Raw genomic sequence first — 16,333 nt, 5'->3', positions numbered from 1 at the left:
TGTGCACAGCAAGCTCCCACAATCAGCAATATGATGGTGACCAGAAAATCTGTGTTTGTTTCAGTGATGTTGGTTGAAGGATAGAAATTGGCTTGTTGCTAGTGAGGCAAGTTAACACAAGCCAAGATTCAGCCAGCACAAGGCAATGTTAGAACTCTCCAATTGGGAGGCAGTAAGGAGGTTTCAGCATTATTAACTCGATTGCTTCCCCTTTGACCAATTTTAAAATGATGACGAATTTCCATTTTCTTTTCTTTTAAAAAAACCGTACATGCAATGTGATTTTAAACAGAGCTCTCAATTTACATGTTCACAAAAATTAATTGACAGCCTTGTCGAGACCTGGAAAATTTTATGGAAAATTTCGACGGGAGAGCTTCCTCATACAGCAGGCAAATAGGAATCATCAACAGCATTGCTGTGATTCTACTTAAGTCTTTGAATTTTGTGGAACAGGTGTTAAGATTTTCTGCACAGATGATGATTGTAAAAATTAAGACATTTCACAGCATCACAAAGGAAAGGTAGAAACACAACTTAGGTATTGCCGAATAAAAGAGACATGTTATTGAAGCTTTTAATCTCGAACTCATCAGAATGCAAGAAGCATTCTTTGAAATTTGGCATTTTTGCATCTGTCCTAATGAGTTCGTGATGGAAAGCTTTGATAACATGCCTCTATTTTGTTCAGCAATACTCAAAGTATTGCTTCTTGTTTCAAAAGCAGTGAAGTGCCTAGTTTGCTTCAAAATGTTACAATTATTTTTCTCTATTCCATTAAATAAACTATTTGATTCTATTGAAGACTGAACATTCCTTTCCATACGGCGATGCTCCCTCCTTCCCTCCTCTCCCCTCTCGGGCTGATTATGCACCAGTTCTGTACAACAACCCCTTTCTCAGGAAGAGTTTCTTCAATCTGCAAGTTTTTCCATATCAGGCTAGCAAGCCAAGCCGTGCGATCTTAGCCGAGAGGAAAGAATGAATGATGAAAACAATCGGTTTCGGACACGAGTGAAGATCCAGCTGCTAGACGAGGGGAACAAGAGAAGAACAGACTTTAAAAGAGAAGTTACAGAACAGGCAGTAAACTTTTTTTTATATCAAAGGGAAAGTTACTCATGTTTTGAAATTAAACCTTTTGAACTTTTGTATCAATGGCTAATCATGCTCTAAAATGCCAAACGCAGATCGGGTGACTGCTTTGCGGAACTTCTCCAGTCTGAATGCATGACCTCATTCTTCTGGTCGTTTGCTACTTTAAATCACCACCTTCCTCTCGCACTCACATCTCTGTCCTCGGCCTCCTTCAATGTTCCAGTCAAGCTCAGAGGAAGCTCGAGGAACAGCACCTTCATTTAAGCCCTTTACAGCCTTCTCGACTCAACACGGAGGTCAATCGTTTTAGACAATGAACTCTGGCCCCATTTTTATTCTGTGTTTTTTGCCATTCTTCCTCTTGTTTTTTATGTATTTTGCATTTGGACAGCGCTGGTCATTATTCTGCCATTCGCACTCACTCTGGACATCTTTATCACAATCATTACTGCCCCTTTTGTTCTATGTCATCTTTGTCACTTAGTGCCTCCCACCCTCTACCCTATCTCAGACCCTCCCTCTTTTCTTCCTTCCCCTCAGTACTTTCACACAATAAAGTATCTAACCCAGGGGTGGGCAAACTTTTCCGTGCAAGGGCCACATTCAGAAATTCACAATTTTAAAGGGCCGCATAGTATATTAAGTAAAATAATTACTTCACCCGGTTGTGATTCTGGGCGCCTCATATAGAACATAGAACAGTACAGCACAGAACAGGCCCTTCGGCCCTCGACGTTGTGCCGAGCAATGATCACCCTACTCAAGTCAACGTATCCACCCTATACCAGTAAGTAACCCAACAGCCCCCCCATTAACCTTAAAAAAAATTAAAAATTTAAAAAAAAAATTTTTTTTTTTTTAATGACTTGGTGGGCCGCATAAAGACCTTTGGCGGGCCACATGCGGCCCGCGGGCCGTAGTTTGCCCACCCCTGATCTAACCCGTCACATTTCTACGGTTTCAAAGACGAGCCATATTTAACTCAAAACGTTCCTCTGTTTCTCCCTCCACAGATGATGCGAGACGGACTGAATATTTCCAGGAGTTTCTCTTTTTATTTTGCAACACCAATGGAAGCACAACTCTCCATCGCCACATTTCAATCGCAGTGCTAATGTTAAACTGGGCCCCTGACCAAAGCAATATTGGTGAGGAAGACTCCTAACCTGGCAAAAATCAGCAAATTTGTTGGATGTCTTCAAAATATCCTGCGCTGATACAGAATTTAACTGCCCATCACAATAGGAGTGGCTCACTCCATATTCATATTGTTGCTATCAATGAAGAGCATTTCAAAATCAGTTGTCGCTTTCATCAACAACCTGCCTTTATATAGCACCTGTGACATTAAAATGCCCCCTTCACTGGAGCGCCCACAGAAATATAATACTGAGCCACAGATGCGGCTGTTAAGGGCAGGTGACCGAAACCTTGGTCAAAGAACTGGGTTGCTGGCTGTGTCTTAAAAGACAGGGGGGGCAACGAGAGGTAGGGAGGAATTTCCAGTTTTTTTAGAACCCAGCCAGGTGAGGCTAGGACTGCTAATGGTGCCGTGAGAGATATCAGGGATGTGTAGGGGGCCAGACTTGGAGGAGTGTGGAGCTGTCAAAGTTGTAGGGCTGGAGGAGATCAGAGATGTGGGGGAGGGGGAAGGGGGGGGGGGGGGGGGGAGGTGGGCGTGTTGATGCCACTCTGGGATTCAAAAACAAGCATGAGAATTTAAAAGTTGAGCTTTTTGCTGGACAGGGAGCTGGTTTATGTCAGCCAGCACAGGGGTGACCGGTGAACAGGACCTGGTGTGAATTAGGAAACGGACAGCAACATTTTGAATGAACAGACGGTGGGGTTCTGGCCCTTGGGGTACTCGGGGGAGAAGAGGAGATTATTCAGGGACCTACAAAATCCCCAGAGTATGCATTGAATTTATTCTCTGACTCGAAAGCACGACTCTGTTCCCTCCCACTGAACCATGAGGCAATAGCAGAACGTAGCTGAAACTGAAGTGAGAGTGGTGGTGAAGATTAATCTCTTAACCAACAGTCTATAAAAATCAATATGGAGCTCGCAGCTGTAGTTGTTGGATGTCTCCTGCTTGAAGACCCTCATCTCTCTCGCGTATTAGAGTGACTGCCTCTTGTACAAGTTCCCTGTGGTATAAAATGTCTCAATTTCAAACTGGTTTCATTTGTGGTAGCTTATTTTCCAAGCAGCATTGGTGCATTTTGTTACTTTGAACCCAAGCCAAATTTAGATCACTTTGGAATAGACATCAATTAGAGAAAAACAGATGATCAGGAATTACCCTTATCCATGTCATTTATAGTTAGCAGCTTAAGGCAGGCATTTTCAAAGTGGGGGTCGCGACCTGCGGTGTCAGGGGGGGTCGCGGAGCCATCCATCACAGAGCTCCCGATCGCGCAAATTCGCGTGCAACAGCCGGCTTTCACCAATGCCGGCTGCAAGCGGCCTTCAAAATGTCCACCGCGACCATATAGAAAGAATGCGGGCGCAATGTGCATGCATGCCCTCTCATTGGTGCGCATGCACAGTGCGCCCGCATTTTTTTTTTACGTGGTCGTGGCCGTCAGTTTGAAGGCCGCTTGCAGCAGGCATTGTTAAAACCCGGCTGCTGCATCTGTTGGGTGCGAATTTGCCCAATCGGAGACGCAGGAGAAGATTTTCTTTCAATTCAATGTAATCTTTGTGCCTGAAGGGAGGCAGAGAGCAGGTCACGGCCCCCGAACGTCGACATCACGGGCTTTGGGTGCGACTGCGATTCCTCCATTTTGTCAGCAGCAAGCAAGGTAAGAGAAAATGGTGGGTCGTGAAGGTCGGCCGGTGTGGGCCCCGAAGGTCGGTCAGCGTGGGCCCCGAAGGTCGGCCGGTGTGGGTCCCGAAGGTCGGCCAGCGTGGGTCCCGAAGGTCGGCCAGCGTGGGTCCCGAGGGTGGGTCGGCGTGGGTCCCGAAGGTCGGTCAGCGTGGGTCCCGAAGGTCGGCCAGCGTGGGTCCCGAAGGTCGGATGGTGTGGGCCCCGAAGGTCGGTCAGCGTGGGTCCCGAAGGTCGGCCGGCGTGGGCCCCGAAGGTCGGTCAGCGTGGGCCCCGAAGGTCGGTCAGCGTGGGCCCCGAAGGTCGGCCAGCGTGGGTCCCAAAGGTCGTCAGCGTGGGTCCCGAAGGTCGGCCAGCGTGGGTCCCGAAGGTCGGCCGGTGTGGGTCCCGAAGGTCGGCCAGCGTGGGTCCCGAAGGTCGGTCAGCGTGGGTCCCGAAGGTCGGCCGGGTTGGGTCCCGAAGGTCGGCCGGTGTGGGTCCCGAAGGTCGGCCGGTGTGGGTCCCGAAGGTCGGCCGGGTTGGGTCCCGAAGGTCGGCCAGCGTGGGTCCCGAAGGTCGGCCGGTGTGGGTCCCGAAGGTCGGCCGGTGTGGGTTGCGAAGGTCGGCCAGTGTGGGTCCTGAAGGTCGGCCGGTGTGGGCCCCGAAGGTCGGCCGGGTTGGGTCCCGAAGGTCGGCCAGCGTGGGTCCCGAAGGTCGGCCGGTGTGGGTCCTGAAGGTCGGCCGGTGTGGGCCCCGAAGGTCGGCCGGGTTGGGCCCCGAAGGTCGGCCGGGTTGGGTCCCGAAGGTCGGCCGGTGTGGGTCCTGAAGGTCGGCCGGTGTGGGTCCCGAAGGTCGGCCGGTGTGGGTCCTGAAGGTCGGCCGGCGTGGGTCAGGAAGGTCGGCCGGCGTGGGTCCCGAAGGTCGGCCGGGTTGGGTCCCGAAGGTCGGCCGGGTTGGGTCCCGAAGGTCGGCCGGAGTGGGTCCCAAAGGTCGGCCGGTGTGGGTCTCGAAGGTCGGTCGGTGTGGGTCCCGAAGGTCGGCCGGGTTGGGTCATGAAGGTCGGCCGGCGTGGGCCCCGAAGGTCGGCCAGCGTGGGTCCCGAAGGTCGGCCGGAGTGGGTCCCGAAGGTCGGCCGGTGTGGGTCTCGAAGGTCGGTCGGTGTGGGTCCCGAAGGTCGGCCGGGTTGGGTCATGAAGGTCGGCCAGCGTGGGCCCCGAAGGTCGGCCAGCGTGGGCCCCGAAGGTCGGTCAGCGTGGGTCCCGAGGGTCGGCCGGCGTGGGTCCCGAAGGTCGGTCCGCGTGGGTCCCGAAGGTCGGCCAGCGTGGGTCCCGAAGGTCGGTCAGCGAGGGTCCCGAAGGTCGGCCAGCGTGGGTCCCGAAGGTCGGCTGGGTTGGGTCCCGAAGGTTGGTCGGTGTTGGTCCCGAAGGTCGGTCGGTGTGGGTCCCGAAGGTCGGCCGGTGTTGGTCCCGAAGGTCGGCCGGTGTGGGCACCGAAGGTCGGCCGGTGTTGGTCCCGAAGGTCGGCCGGTGTGGGCACCGAAGGTCGGCCGGGTTGGGTCCCGAAGGTCGGCCGGAGTGGGTCCCGAAGGTCGGCCGGTGTGGGTCCCGAAGATTGACCGGTTGGTAAAAGTGGGTCCCCGGAAAAAACGTTTGAAAAACGCTGCCTTAGGGTATGGTTCAGAGTTTTTGCTAATTCCACATTGATGTTCACCACTGCTGTTCAATCCAATTGGGAAAGTGCGTGCACAGTGTGAGAAAGCCTGATGTACATATGCGATCTTTGCAATTATCAGGCACTCCTTGTTCAACGTCACTGTATTCAAATGGAGGCCATTCGATCCATCGAGTCTGCACCGATACTCCAAAAGAGCACCGCACCTATGCCCACTCCACCTAACCCTGTAACCTCACCTAACCTTTTGGACACTAAGGGACAATTTAGCGTGGCCAATCCACCTAACCTGCACATCTTTGGACATGCGGGAGGGAACCCAGACAGACACAGGGACTGGAATTAAACCCTTGTCCCTGTCACTGTGAGGCAGCAGGGCAAACCACCCTGCCGCCCTTATTCTTAAATATCAATTCAGAAACAACCAAGGATACTTACAAGTTCGCCATCTCTTCCGCCAAAGTCTAGAAAGAGCATCCTCACCCCGTCATCCGAGGAGTTTTTTAATTTCTCGAAGGAATATTGCCAGATCAGCTTTGGCAAGCTTCCTTCCTGTCCATCTTTCAAGATCGAAAACCCATTTGTATAATGAATGGTCAGAAGGCACTCCTGGGTCCTGTAGGTACACGCTGTGAAAAGAGGGACAGCACAATTATCAGCTTTTTACCTGCAAGAAAGATCTTTAGTGACAGCCCCTTCCAAACCCACAACCCCCCCCCCCCCCCCCCCCCCCCCCCGACCACCCAGAGGAACCCGGGAGGCAGGCACGTCTGGAACCCCTCCAAGTCACACACCAACCCGATTTGGAAATCCTATCACCGTTCCTTCACTGTTGCTTTGACAATCTCCTGGAACTCCCTCTCAAACAACACCCAGATCACATGGACGGCAGCGATCCAAGGTGATGGCCCACCACCCCCTTCTCAAGGGCAGTTAAGGGTGGGAAATAAATACTGGGCTCGTCAACAACAGTCAAATTCCATAATTAACAAACATATTCCTCCCGACATGCTGCTCCAGGCCTTTGAATTTGTGTTAACGCAAAGACTCAATACGCTAATGCTTAAGGACGTATATGAACAATGACAGACAGGTACAGACCCTCTGGCCCAGCCAACCTTCCCCACACCTGTGTGATACCCTGAGTATCAGCATTCCCCAACCCACCCAAAAACCACACCCTCCCGTGGGAGGGGGCAAATTAATTATTTTTTTCCACTAAGAGCGGACCCCACTCTGCGGACAAAACTTTTCCCCAGCTTTGCTGAATGCATCGTAAATGCTTCAAAAAGAACATATTTTCACTCTCATTTACATACAGCAAGCAAAGAAATTCATCCCCAATCTTTGTATTTGGAATTGTTTAAATTTAGATTCACCTTGAGAAATGCAAGACTGATCGGTTTGTGATAGTTCACGCTATCTCATTGCATGGTGCTCACGTTTCTTTGGGGTCTTTTTCAGGATGGCAGCCGGTGACTAGTGGTGTGCCTCATTGGTCTGTGCTGGGACCACAACTTTTCACAATATACATTAATGATCTGGAAGAAGGAACTGAAGGCACTGTTGCTAAGTTTGCAGATGATACAAAGATTTACAGAGGGACAGGTAGTATTGAGGAAGCAAGGGGGCTGCAGAAGGACTTGGACAGGCGAGGAGAGTGGGCAATGAAGTGGCAGATGGAATACAATGTGGAAAAGTGTGAGGTTAGGCACTTTGGAAGGAGGAATTTAGGCATAGACTATTTTCTAAATGGGGAAATGCTCAGGAAATCAGAAGCACAGAGGGATTTGGGAGTCCTTGTTCACGATTCTCTTCAGGTTAATGTGCAGGTTCAGTCGGCAGTTGAGAAGCCAAATGCAATGTTAGCATTCATGTCAAGAGGGCTAGAATACAAGACCAGGGATGTACTTCTGAGGCTGTATAAGGCTCTGGTCAGACCCCATTTGGAGTATTGTGAGCAGTTTTGGGCCCCGTATCTAAGGAAGGATGTGCTGGCCTTGGAAAGGGGTCCAGAGGAGGTTCACAAGAATGATCCCTGGAATGAAGAGCTTGTCGTATGAGTAGCAGAGCGGAGCTACTGATTGCCTGTTCTGGGGAAATTTGCATACATGCAGTGCGGTCAGCCTCATTTGAAGGTGGTTTGTGAAGGGGCTGTTGTCAAGTGAAAGGTTGATTAGAGTGCAGGACAGACATGTTCCTGTATGGGGTTCAAGGTGTACTAGCTAGATGGATAAAGAACTGGCTGGGCAACAGGAGACAGAGAGTAGTGGTGGAAGGGAGTGTCTCAAAATGGAGAAGGGTGACTAGTGGTGTTCCACAGGGATCCGTGCTCGGACCACTGCTGTTTGTGATCTACATAAATGACCTGGAGGAAGGTATAGGTGGTCTGATTAGCAAGTTTACAGATGATACTAAGATTGGTGGAGTTGCAGATAGCGAGGAGGACTGTCAGAGAATACAACAAAATATAGATAGATTGGAGAGTTGGGCAGAGAAATGGCAGATGGAGTTTAATCCAGGCAAATGCAAGGTGATGTATTTTGGAAGATCAAATTCAAGAGCGGACTATATGGCCAATGGAAGGGCCTTGGGGAAAATTGATGTGCAGAGAGATCTGGGCGTTCAGGTCCATTGTACCCTGAAGGTAGAACGCAGGTTGATAGAGTGGTCAAGAAGGCATACAGCATGCTTGCCTTCATCGGACGGGGTATTGAGTGCAAGAGTTGGCAGGTCATGTTACAGTTGTATAGGACTTTGGTTCGGCCACATTTGGAATACTGTGTGCAGTTCTGGTCGCCACATTACCAGAAGGATGTGGATGCCTTGGAGAGGGTGCAGAGGAGGTTCACCAGGATGTTGCCTGGTATGGAGGGTGCTAGCTATGAAGAAAGGTTGAGTAGATTAGAATTGTTTTTGTTGGAAAGATGGAGGTTGAGGGAGGACCTGATTGAGGTCTACAAAATTATGAGAGGTATGGACAGGGTGGATAGCAACAAGCTTTTCCCAAGAGTGGGGGTGTCAGTTACAAGGGGTCACGATTTCAAGGTGAGAGGGGGAAAGTTTAAGGGAGATGTGCGTGGAAAGTTTTTTATGCAGAGGGTGGTGCGTGCCTGGAATGCTTTACCAGCGGAGGTGGTAGAGGCAGGCACGATAGCATCATTTAAGAAGCATCTAGACAGGTATATGAATGGGTGGGAACAGAGGGAAGTAGACCTTGGAAAATAGGAGACAGGTTTAGATAAAGGATCTGGATCGGCGCAGGCTGGGAGGGCTGAAGGGCCTGTTCCTGTGCTGTAATTTTCTTTGTTCTCTTTGTTATTTGGTCTGGCCTACACGTGACTCCAGACCCACGGCAATGTGTTGACTTTTAAAAGTCCCCTCTGAAGTGGCCTAGCAAGCCTCCCAGAGGAGGGCAATTAGGGATGGACAATAAACGCTGGCCCAGCCGGCAACGTCCACATCCCCGAACGAAAAAAAAATAAATTCTGAAGTTCTTTCATGGGCGTGGACATGGCTGGCTGGGCCTACATTTATTGCCCATCCTTAATTGCCCCTGAGGAGGTATTACATATATATTGCCATGAATTATTAGAAATTACCACGCAGAAGAGTTAATTTGCGCGTTCTCAGGGTGTGAGTGTTGCTGGCAATCTGGGCCTATTGCCTGGTGTGGGATACAGTCACACACAAGTGGAGAGTAGGTAAGGATGGCGGGTTTGGGGGGGGGCGGAGTGGGGAGTTGGGGAGGGGGGTGGGGGGTGGGAGGGGGTTCTGTCTTTCAGGTGCGATTCTAAACTGAAGACCCTCCCAATCTCTAGTGGGTAAGATCCCGAGGTTCCATTTTGAAGAGGAGCTGGGGAGTTCTCCCTCGTACCATAGCCAACATTTATCCCTCAATCCACATGATATAAAAAGACCGGTCATTATCACTGCTGATTTTAGCATCACGCTGTGTGCGATTTGGATGCCCCATTCTCCACGTTACAGCAGCGATTAGTATATTTTCAAAGTACTGTATTGGAGGTAAGTGCTTTGCGACATTGTGAGTTTATGAAAGGGAGCCATTCTTTAAAGGGACACTAATTAACCTGTTGGGTTTGAACAACATTCTGACAACTTTAGGGTTACGTTTGCTGATTCCAGCCCTTGGGAGATTTTTTTTTTTTAAAAGGAATGATAAACTCTGAACCTGCTGTGCCAGTATTTGAACTTGCGTTGCTTGGAATGTTTAGTCCAGCAATGTACCTCTGCACATTCATGTCCCCGAATTGATTCCTGGCAAAATAATCATTATTTCAGCAGGAGGCACTTTTCACTGTGGTTTCAGAGAGTGACCATGGGGAGATTTAGCAAAATCATTCCTCCGCCACATTCGTTAACAGTGGTTACATTACTTTTCTTTAAATGGGTAAATGTTGTCATCACTCTGATGTCAGAGGTGTTTGTGCCGGAGAAAGGATTTTCTACCTTTAATTTTTACAGTTGGTTTCCCCACCTCCCCTTTCCCACGTATAGCAGTTAAAACATTCTCTCTGATATCTCCGACCATGAAGCTTAACCCCCAAGTCACAGAGCACACACTACTGCCCCGTGTTAAATATTCACAATGCCAACACCAGCCAGACTCATGGCCCCACTGAATCAAATCACTTGCTAATTTATGGGCAATTTGTCTGACTCTGACTCTACCGCGCTCCTTACTAAAAGGAGACATGCTGTGGAAGCTTTTCACCTTTCATTCATCAGGACAGACGGGGGAATACCCAATTTCAAAGGAACAACAATTTACACTGCATGAGAAAAGTGGGTGCTGATTGGTTGGTAGATCATCTCTGAATAGACAAGACATGACCATGGCAAAAGCACCATGGAGCTACTGTCCCCCATGTTTTAGTTTATTCAAAATATGTGCAATGCCTGGACATATTCCTTTTGCCTGCAGAGGACAGGCATGTGAATATTTGAAGCTTTTAGCGACTTTTCAGCACAACTGATAATCTTAAATTGGTTGTTAGTGTGATTCTGAGCACATGTGGGATTGTGCAGCAAGTGCTTCCTAATCACAGAACTACCTCTAACGTTTGACAGAGTTCTGCGTTTTGCAAGCACGGGTTGGTTGGATCTGGTCTGTACTCTGCCTCTTGCAAACAAAGCTGACGGGACGTGCTGCTTTAGGTGATCTGCCAGTGCAGCTAACTATTTGGCATCACACAGGCATTTAAATTCATATAGCACACTGCTCATTTGTGAGATAGACATAATGGGCATGATCCACCCAAAACATTTCTATGCCCGGTTTTGGGTGCGTGTAGCGGGGGTGCTTCTCAGAAGCTGCAGCACCGAGAGACATCTTGCTATTCAACGGTGCTTTGCTGTTTTTATTGTCCTTGGGGAGGCTGCACTGAGACCAGGAAATGCTCCTCGCAGATCGGGGCGCCATTTTGGAAGTTGGCCCTGATCCCGGCGAAAGTATATTTAAATGAGTCATGCAGCTAATTTAAATATGCAGATCTGAGCCACGCCCAGTGAGGGCGAACTCCAGACTGTGACATCTCGCGAGATACATTACTGAAAGGAAGGACAGTGGACAGGCAGTGGCAGGTATCCAAGGAATGAATGGGTGAACTCCAAAAGTTGTTTATTCCTATTTGGCGCAAGAGTTGAAAGGGAACTGCGACCAAACCATGGATTACAAGGGAAATTAGAGATAGTATTAGATTTAAAGAAGAGGCATTCGAATTAACAAGACAAAGCAATAGACCTGAGGATTGGGAACAGATTAAAATTCAGCAAATGCGGACGAAAGGATTGATTAAAAAGGGGGAAATACAATATGAAAGTAAGCCAGCGGGAATTATAAAAACCGACTGTAAAAGTTTCTATAGGTATGTATAGGGAAAAAGACTGATAAAAATTAACGTAGCCCCCCCCCCAGTCAGAAACGGGAAAATTCATAATGGTGAACAAGGAAATGGCTGAGAGAGTTGGAAGTGGGTTATGGGAGAAGGCCCTGAGGAGAGTCAATGCATCCTCGTCATGCGCCATGCTTAGCCTGATCCACAGGCTGGTTCAAGGTGGTCCACAGGGCCCATATGACCGTGGCCCGGATGAGTCGGTTTTTTGAGGAGGCGGAGGACAGGTGTGGTCGGGGGGAGTCGTGCGAGTCATGTGCATATGTTCTGGGCGTGTCCGAGGCTGAGGGGATTCTGGCAGGGATTTTTGGATGTCATGCCAGATTTCCTGGAAGGGAGGGTGACTCCAAGTCCAGAAGTAGCAATATTTGGAGTGTCGGAAGATCCGGGAGCCCGGGGTGGGGAAAGAGGCCAACGTTTTGGCCTTTGCCTCCCCAGTGGCCCGGAGATGGATTTTGCTGGGATGGAGGGACTTGGAGCTTCCAAAGTCGGGGGTGTGGGTCAGTGACATGGCAGCGTTTCTCAGGCTAGAGAAAATTAAGTTCACCTTAAGGGGTTTGTTACAGGGGTTCGCTCAGAGGTGGCAGCCATTCATCGACTTCTTCATGGAAAATTGACCGTCAGCAGGAGGGGTGCAGGAGAGGGGGAAAAGGGAGGCATGGAAGGGACGGATAAAGGCAGGGAATCAAATGAAGGGGTAGTTAAGGTTTAGGGATGGGGGGAGTTGGGTGCGTTATTGCGAGGTTCTTGCGTGGGTTGGATGTCTGTTTGAAATGTTAAACACGTTAAAATTATAAATGCCTCAATAAAATATTTTCTGGAAAAAAAAGAAATGGTGGAGAAGTTGTGAGAAACACAGGTTTTAGTGAGGATCTGAAGGAAATTAGTACGAGTAGAGAAATGGTTTGAGGGAAATTAATGAGATTGAAGGTGGGCAAATCTCTGGGGCCTGATAATCTTCACCCCAGAGTACTTAAGGAAGTTCCCTTCCATCATTTTGAATACACAAACACATGGGGAACAATAGCACCCTGGCACATTCACCATGTCAACATCTCAACCAATCAGAGCCAACGTACTAACCATCTAGCGCCACTTTTCTCGTGCAGCATTAAAGGGTGGCACGGCCGCACAGTGGTTAGCACTGTTGCTTCACAGCTCCAGGGTCCCAAGTTCGATTTCCGGCTTGGGTCACTGTCTGTGCGGAGCCTGCACGTTCGCCCCGTGTCTGCGTGGGTTTCCTCCCGTTTCCTCCCACAAGTCCCAAAAGACGTGCTGTTAGGTGAATTGGACACTCCGAATTCTCCCTCTGTGTACCCGAACAGTCGCCGGAATGTGGCGACTAGGAGATTTTCACAGTAACTTCATTGCAGTAACTTTTGACAGTAAAAGATTATTATTATAATTGTTGTTCCCTTTGAAATTTGGCACTCTTGTATCTGTCCTGATGAGTGCAAGATAAAAAGCTTCGACAGCATGTTTCTTTTTCAACCTTATTCCAAATTCGGTGTTGCCAAGTGACTATTTTCTTACTAATAGTGAAAGCTGGGGAGTGGGGGGCAGTGCGTTTGTGCTCGATACTCACAGGTGGTGATTTCTTTAGTTAGCTCAGTGGCTTTGTGGCAGCCCTGTACAATTTGTCTGGTCCAGCTGGATAGACTGGAGCTTGTCTCAACGCGGAAGAGGTGCGACTCGATGCCTTGCCGTGTTCCAGTGCGAGTGGCAAAAGACAATTCCGCGCCTGGTTTCGGCGATTCGCTCCCCACACCGGAATGCACCAATCTACAAAATAAAGCACACCCCAGGTCAAAATGGGGAAAAGATTTGTTAGTAAAATGTCTGACGTCCACAGGGAATCTAACTCTGATCCCCTTTCAAATGGATGGTTGAAGGTTTTTTTTATTATTACAGAGGAAAAGGAGGAGGCCATTCAGCCCTTTGAGACAACATCTATCCTTCAGGTGGGGGAGTTGGGGGGGGGGGGGAGGAATGGAAGGTGCTGTCAAGGAAGTGAGTTGCTGAAATGCATCAAGTGGATAACACAGGCTGCAGACTGATAACAAAACACAACAAAACTGTTTGTGCCCTTGCTCTCACTTGTCCAAATGACAACTTTTAGTTCAGGCCATACAAACCTGCACATTTTAAGATTTTACTCCAGTAGCTCACTGATCATCCGCACAGCTCTGTGAGTTATTGAGCAATGCAAATCTGCAGGGTTTAACCCTACTGCTGCCTAACTGGTGTTTGCCATCACTGAGTGGGTCATACTCTCAGATGGCTTTGAGTTCATGTTCGGTTTCAGAGACCAGAGCACACAAACCCCAGGCTGGCACGCCCGGTGTCGGTACTGTGAGAGTGCTGCACTGTTGGAGATGCTGTCTGTCGGACGAGATGTTAAACCGAGGTTCCGCCTTCCCCATTTAGGTGGACGTAAAGGATCCAATGGCCCTATTTCAATCAATAGTCAGGAAGTTCTCCGCGGTCACCCGGCCAATATTGATCCTTCTCGCTCAACATCACCAAAAAAAGGGATTAGCTGGACATTTAGTGAATTGCTGTTTGTGGGAGCTTGCTGTGCCCAAATTGGCTGCCACAGTTCCTACATTTAATGATCATCATCTTTATTAGTATCACAAGTTGGCTTACATTAACACTGCAATGAAGTTACTGTGAAAAGCCCCTAGTCGCCACACTCCGGTACCTGTTCGGGTACAGGGAGAGAATTCAGGATGTCCAATTCACCTAACAAGCTCGCCTTTCGGGACTAATGGGAGGAAACCGGAGCACCCGGAGGAAACCCACGCAGACATGGGAAGAACGTGCAGACTCCGCACAGACAGTGACCCAAGCCGGGAATCAAACCCGGGACCCTGGCGCTGTGAAGCAATAGTGCTAACCACTGTGCTGCCATGCCGCCCTACAACAGTGACTACACGCCAGAAGTACTTAATTGATTGTAAAGTGTTTTGAGACCTCCTGAGGTTGTGAAAGGCGGTATACAGATGCAAGGATGAAATGAAGGTATTGCGATACCAGGAGTTAACACAGGTCAGCACAAGTGTTAGAGGGTGAAAGGGGCTTGGTGTAAGTTAGGATGGTGCGGGTACAGTTTAGGATGAACTGACGGAACGTTCAATATGGGCGAGACGGCCAGGAGAGCATTGGAATAGTAAATGGTGGAGACAATGCATGAATTGATACAGGTTTCAGTTGTAGCTGGGCTTGAGTCAGGGCAGGAGGCAATGATGTTACAGAGCTGCAGTGAAAGAAGCAGCACTGTGTTTAGCAGAGTTACAGTCGCATGAATCAGAAACGCAGGAGTCATTCAGGATTTCTGGATGTTCTAATCAAATTTCAGGCTTCTGCTATGCAAATTAATAGGATCCTTGTCGACGTTTAAATCGTAGGCAGTGAAGAGGGGCTGATTATTGACTACAGCTGTATAACAAGCTCAGGATAGGTTTCGTGTGTTATCCTGACTGTTACTGCTGATTGGAAATGAATGAACCACTTTCAAGTATTTTAACAGAATTTACAGGGAATGAAAACATTCTGTGGTATTTACAGAACTTAATCAGCATATTATAACTAGCAGATGTGAGGTTCATGACATTCGAAGGCTGAAATCTGCCTTTCATTTAAAGACGAAGCAGTTTTGTTTACGGAAACACAAGAACCCAAGAACCTCACATCGACAGAATGAAAAGTTATGTGTCTCACCGCTAATTGATTTAACTCGGCAAATTCACAACACACCGTATCTAACAGCGTCCCGGACACTGGGGAGGTTGTAAAAATCTAAATCCACCAATCCAGGGATTACGTGACTCAGTAGTGGAGCTGTTAGAGTGACATGGGATTTTTATTTTTCAATTAAGTTTGTGGTACAAATTCTGGTGAATTAGGCTCATGTTTAGAGGCTGAACTCACTTGTGCTCCCCTGAACTTTGACCCATTACACATCTTAAGGACGTAAATAAGACCTTAAACCATTTCCAAACCTGATTTCTTCGCAATTAGTATCTGGAGCTAAAAAAAAATCAGAGTGCAGTGGTATAATAGCACACTAACTTATTTGTTAACGCTGAGAAATCTTTCTTAATTCTTGCCCTTTTCCCATCGTTCATTATTTGACTGAAGTAGGCAATACCATTCCAGAACTCCGCACAGCCCACTGCCTAATCCAGCCGTAGCTCACCCTAGCCTCTCAGTCAGGAGCTTGTGGATTTGAATCCCACTCTGGAGAATTGAACACAAAAGTCCCAGGCTGCCGCTCTCCAGTTCGATGCTGAGGGACTGAGGGAGTGCTGCATTGTCAGCTGGATTCACAGTTTCTGAGGCCAGATGTCGGCCCCAACAGAGAGTCCATGGTGTTCCACAACGAGAAAATTGGTGCGAATCCCTCACCGATACCGGTGAGGGGCTAGCACCGGCGCCGTGTGGAACACCGTGAACGGCCGGAGAATCGCTGGGTCCCGGGCCACGTATGCGCAGGACTGACGAGTGCATGCCTATATCCCCACCGGTCGCGCCGGGAAACATGGCGGCGGCCCACCCACCCACCCCGATGCCACAACCCACTCCCTAGCCGCCCCCCACCTAGACGGAGCCCCCCCGGCCAGCGGCACGGATCCTGGCCGAGTATGGCGGTGCTGGACACTATCCGCAGCCGGCACGCCAGGTTCACGACTGCTGGGGCCACACGTGGCCTGCACCATCGGGAAACCGGCCCATTGGGGGCAGACCATCGCAGGTGGGGTGGCTGATGACGCGCCAACGGCGTTGTGACTGCGCGCAGCGCACGTGCTGATGACGGCGATTTGGAGGGGGCGGAGCATCG

The 16,333-nt window shown here is 49.3% G+C and overlaps 1 protein-coding gene across 1 annotated transcript in view; it reads right to left on the bottom strand.

Annotated features, from left to right (window-relative positions):
• Positions 1-332: 332 nt before the first annotated feature.
• The window catches only part of sntb1 (syntrophin, basic 1), a 134,286-nt gene continuing 118,285 nt past the window's right edge, over positions 333-16,333 (bottom strand). Inside the window, exons 6-8 of the mRNA XM_038810327.1 lie at positions 13,076-13,272; positions 6,014-6,204; positions 333-1,029 (exon numbers count right to left, since the gene is read on the bottom strand). Coding sequence (XP_038666255.1) covers positions 937-1,029; positions 6,014-6,204; positions 13,076-13,272 — 481 coding nt within the window. The 3' untranslated portion in view covers positions 333-936. The remainder of the gene's footprint in view (positions 1,030-6,013; positions 6,205-13,075; positions 13,273-16,333) is intronic.

The sequence above is a fragment of the Scyliorhinus canicula genome, chromosome 10, assembly GCF_902713615.1.
Source record: "Scyliorhinus canicula chromosome 10, sScyCan1.1, whole genome shotgun sequence".
NCBI classification, from domain to species: Eukaryota; Metazoa; Chordata; class Chondrichthyes; order Carcharhiniformes; family Scyliorhinidae; genus Scyliorhinus; species Scyliorhinus canicula.
The sequence above is the reverse complement of the archived record's forward strand: the minus strand, read 5'-3'. Positions and strand labels throughout refer to the sequence as shown.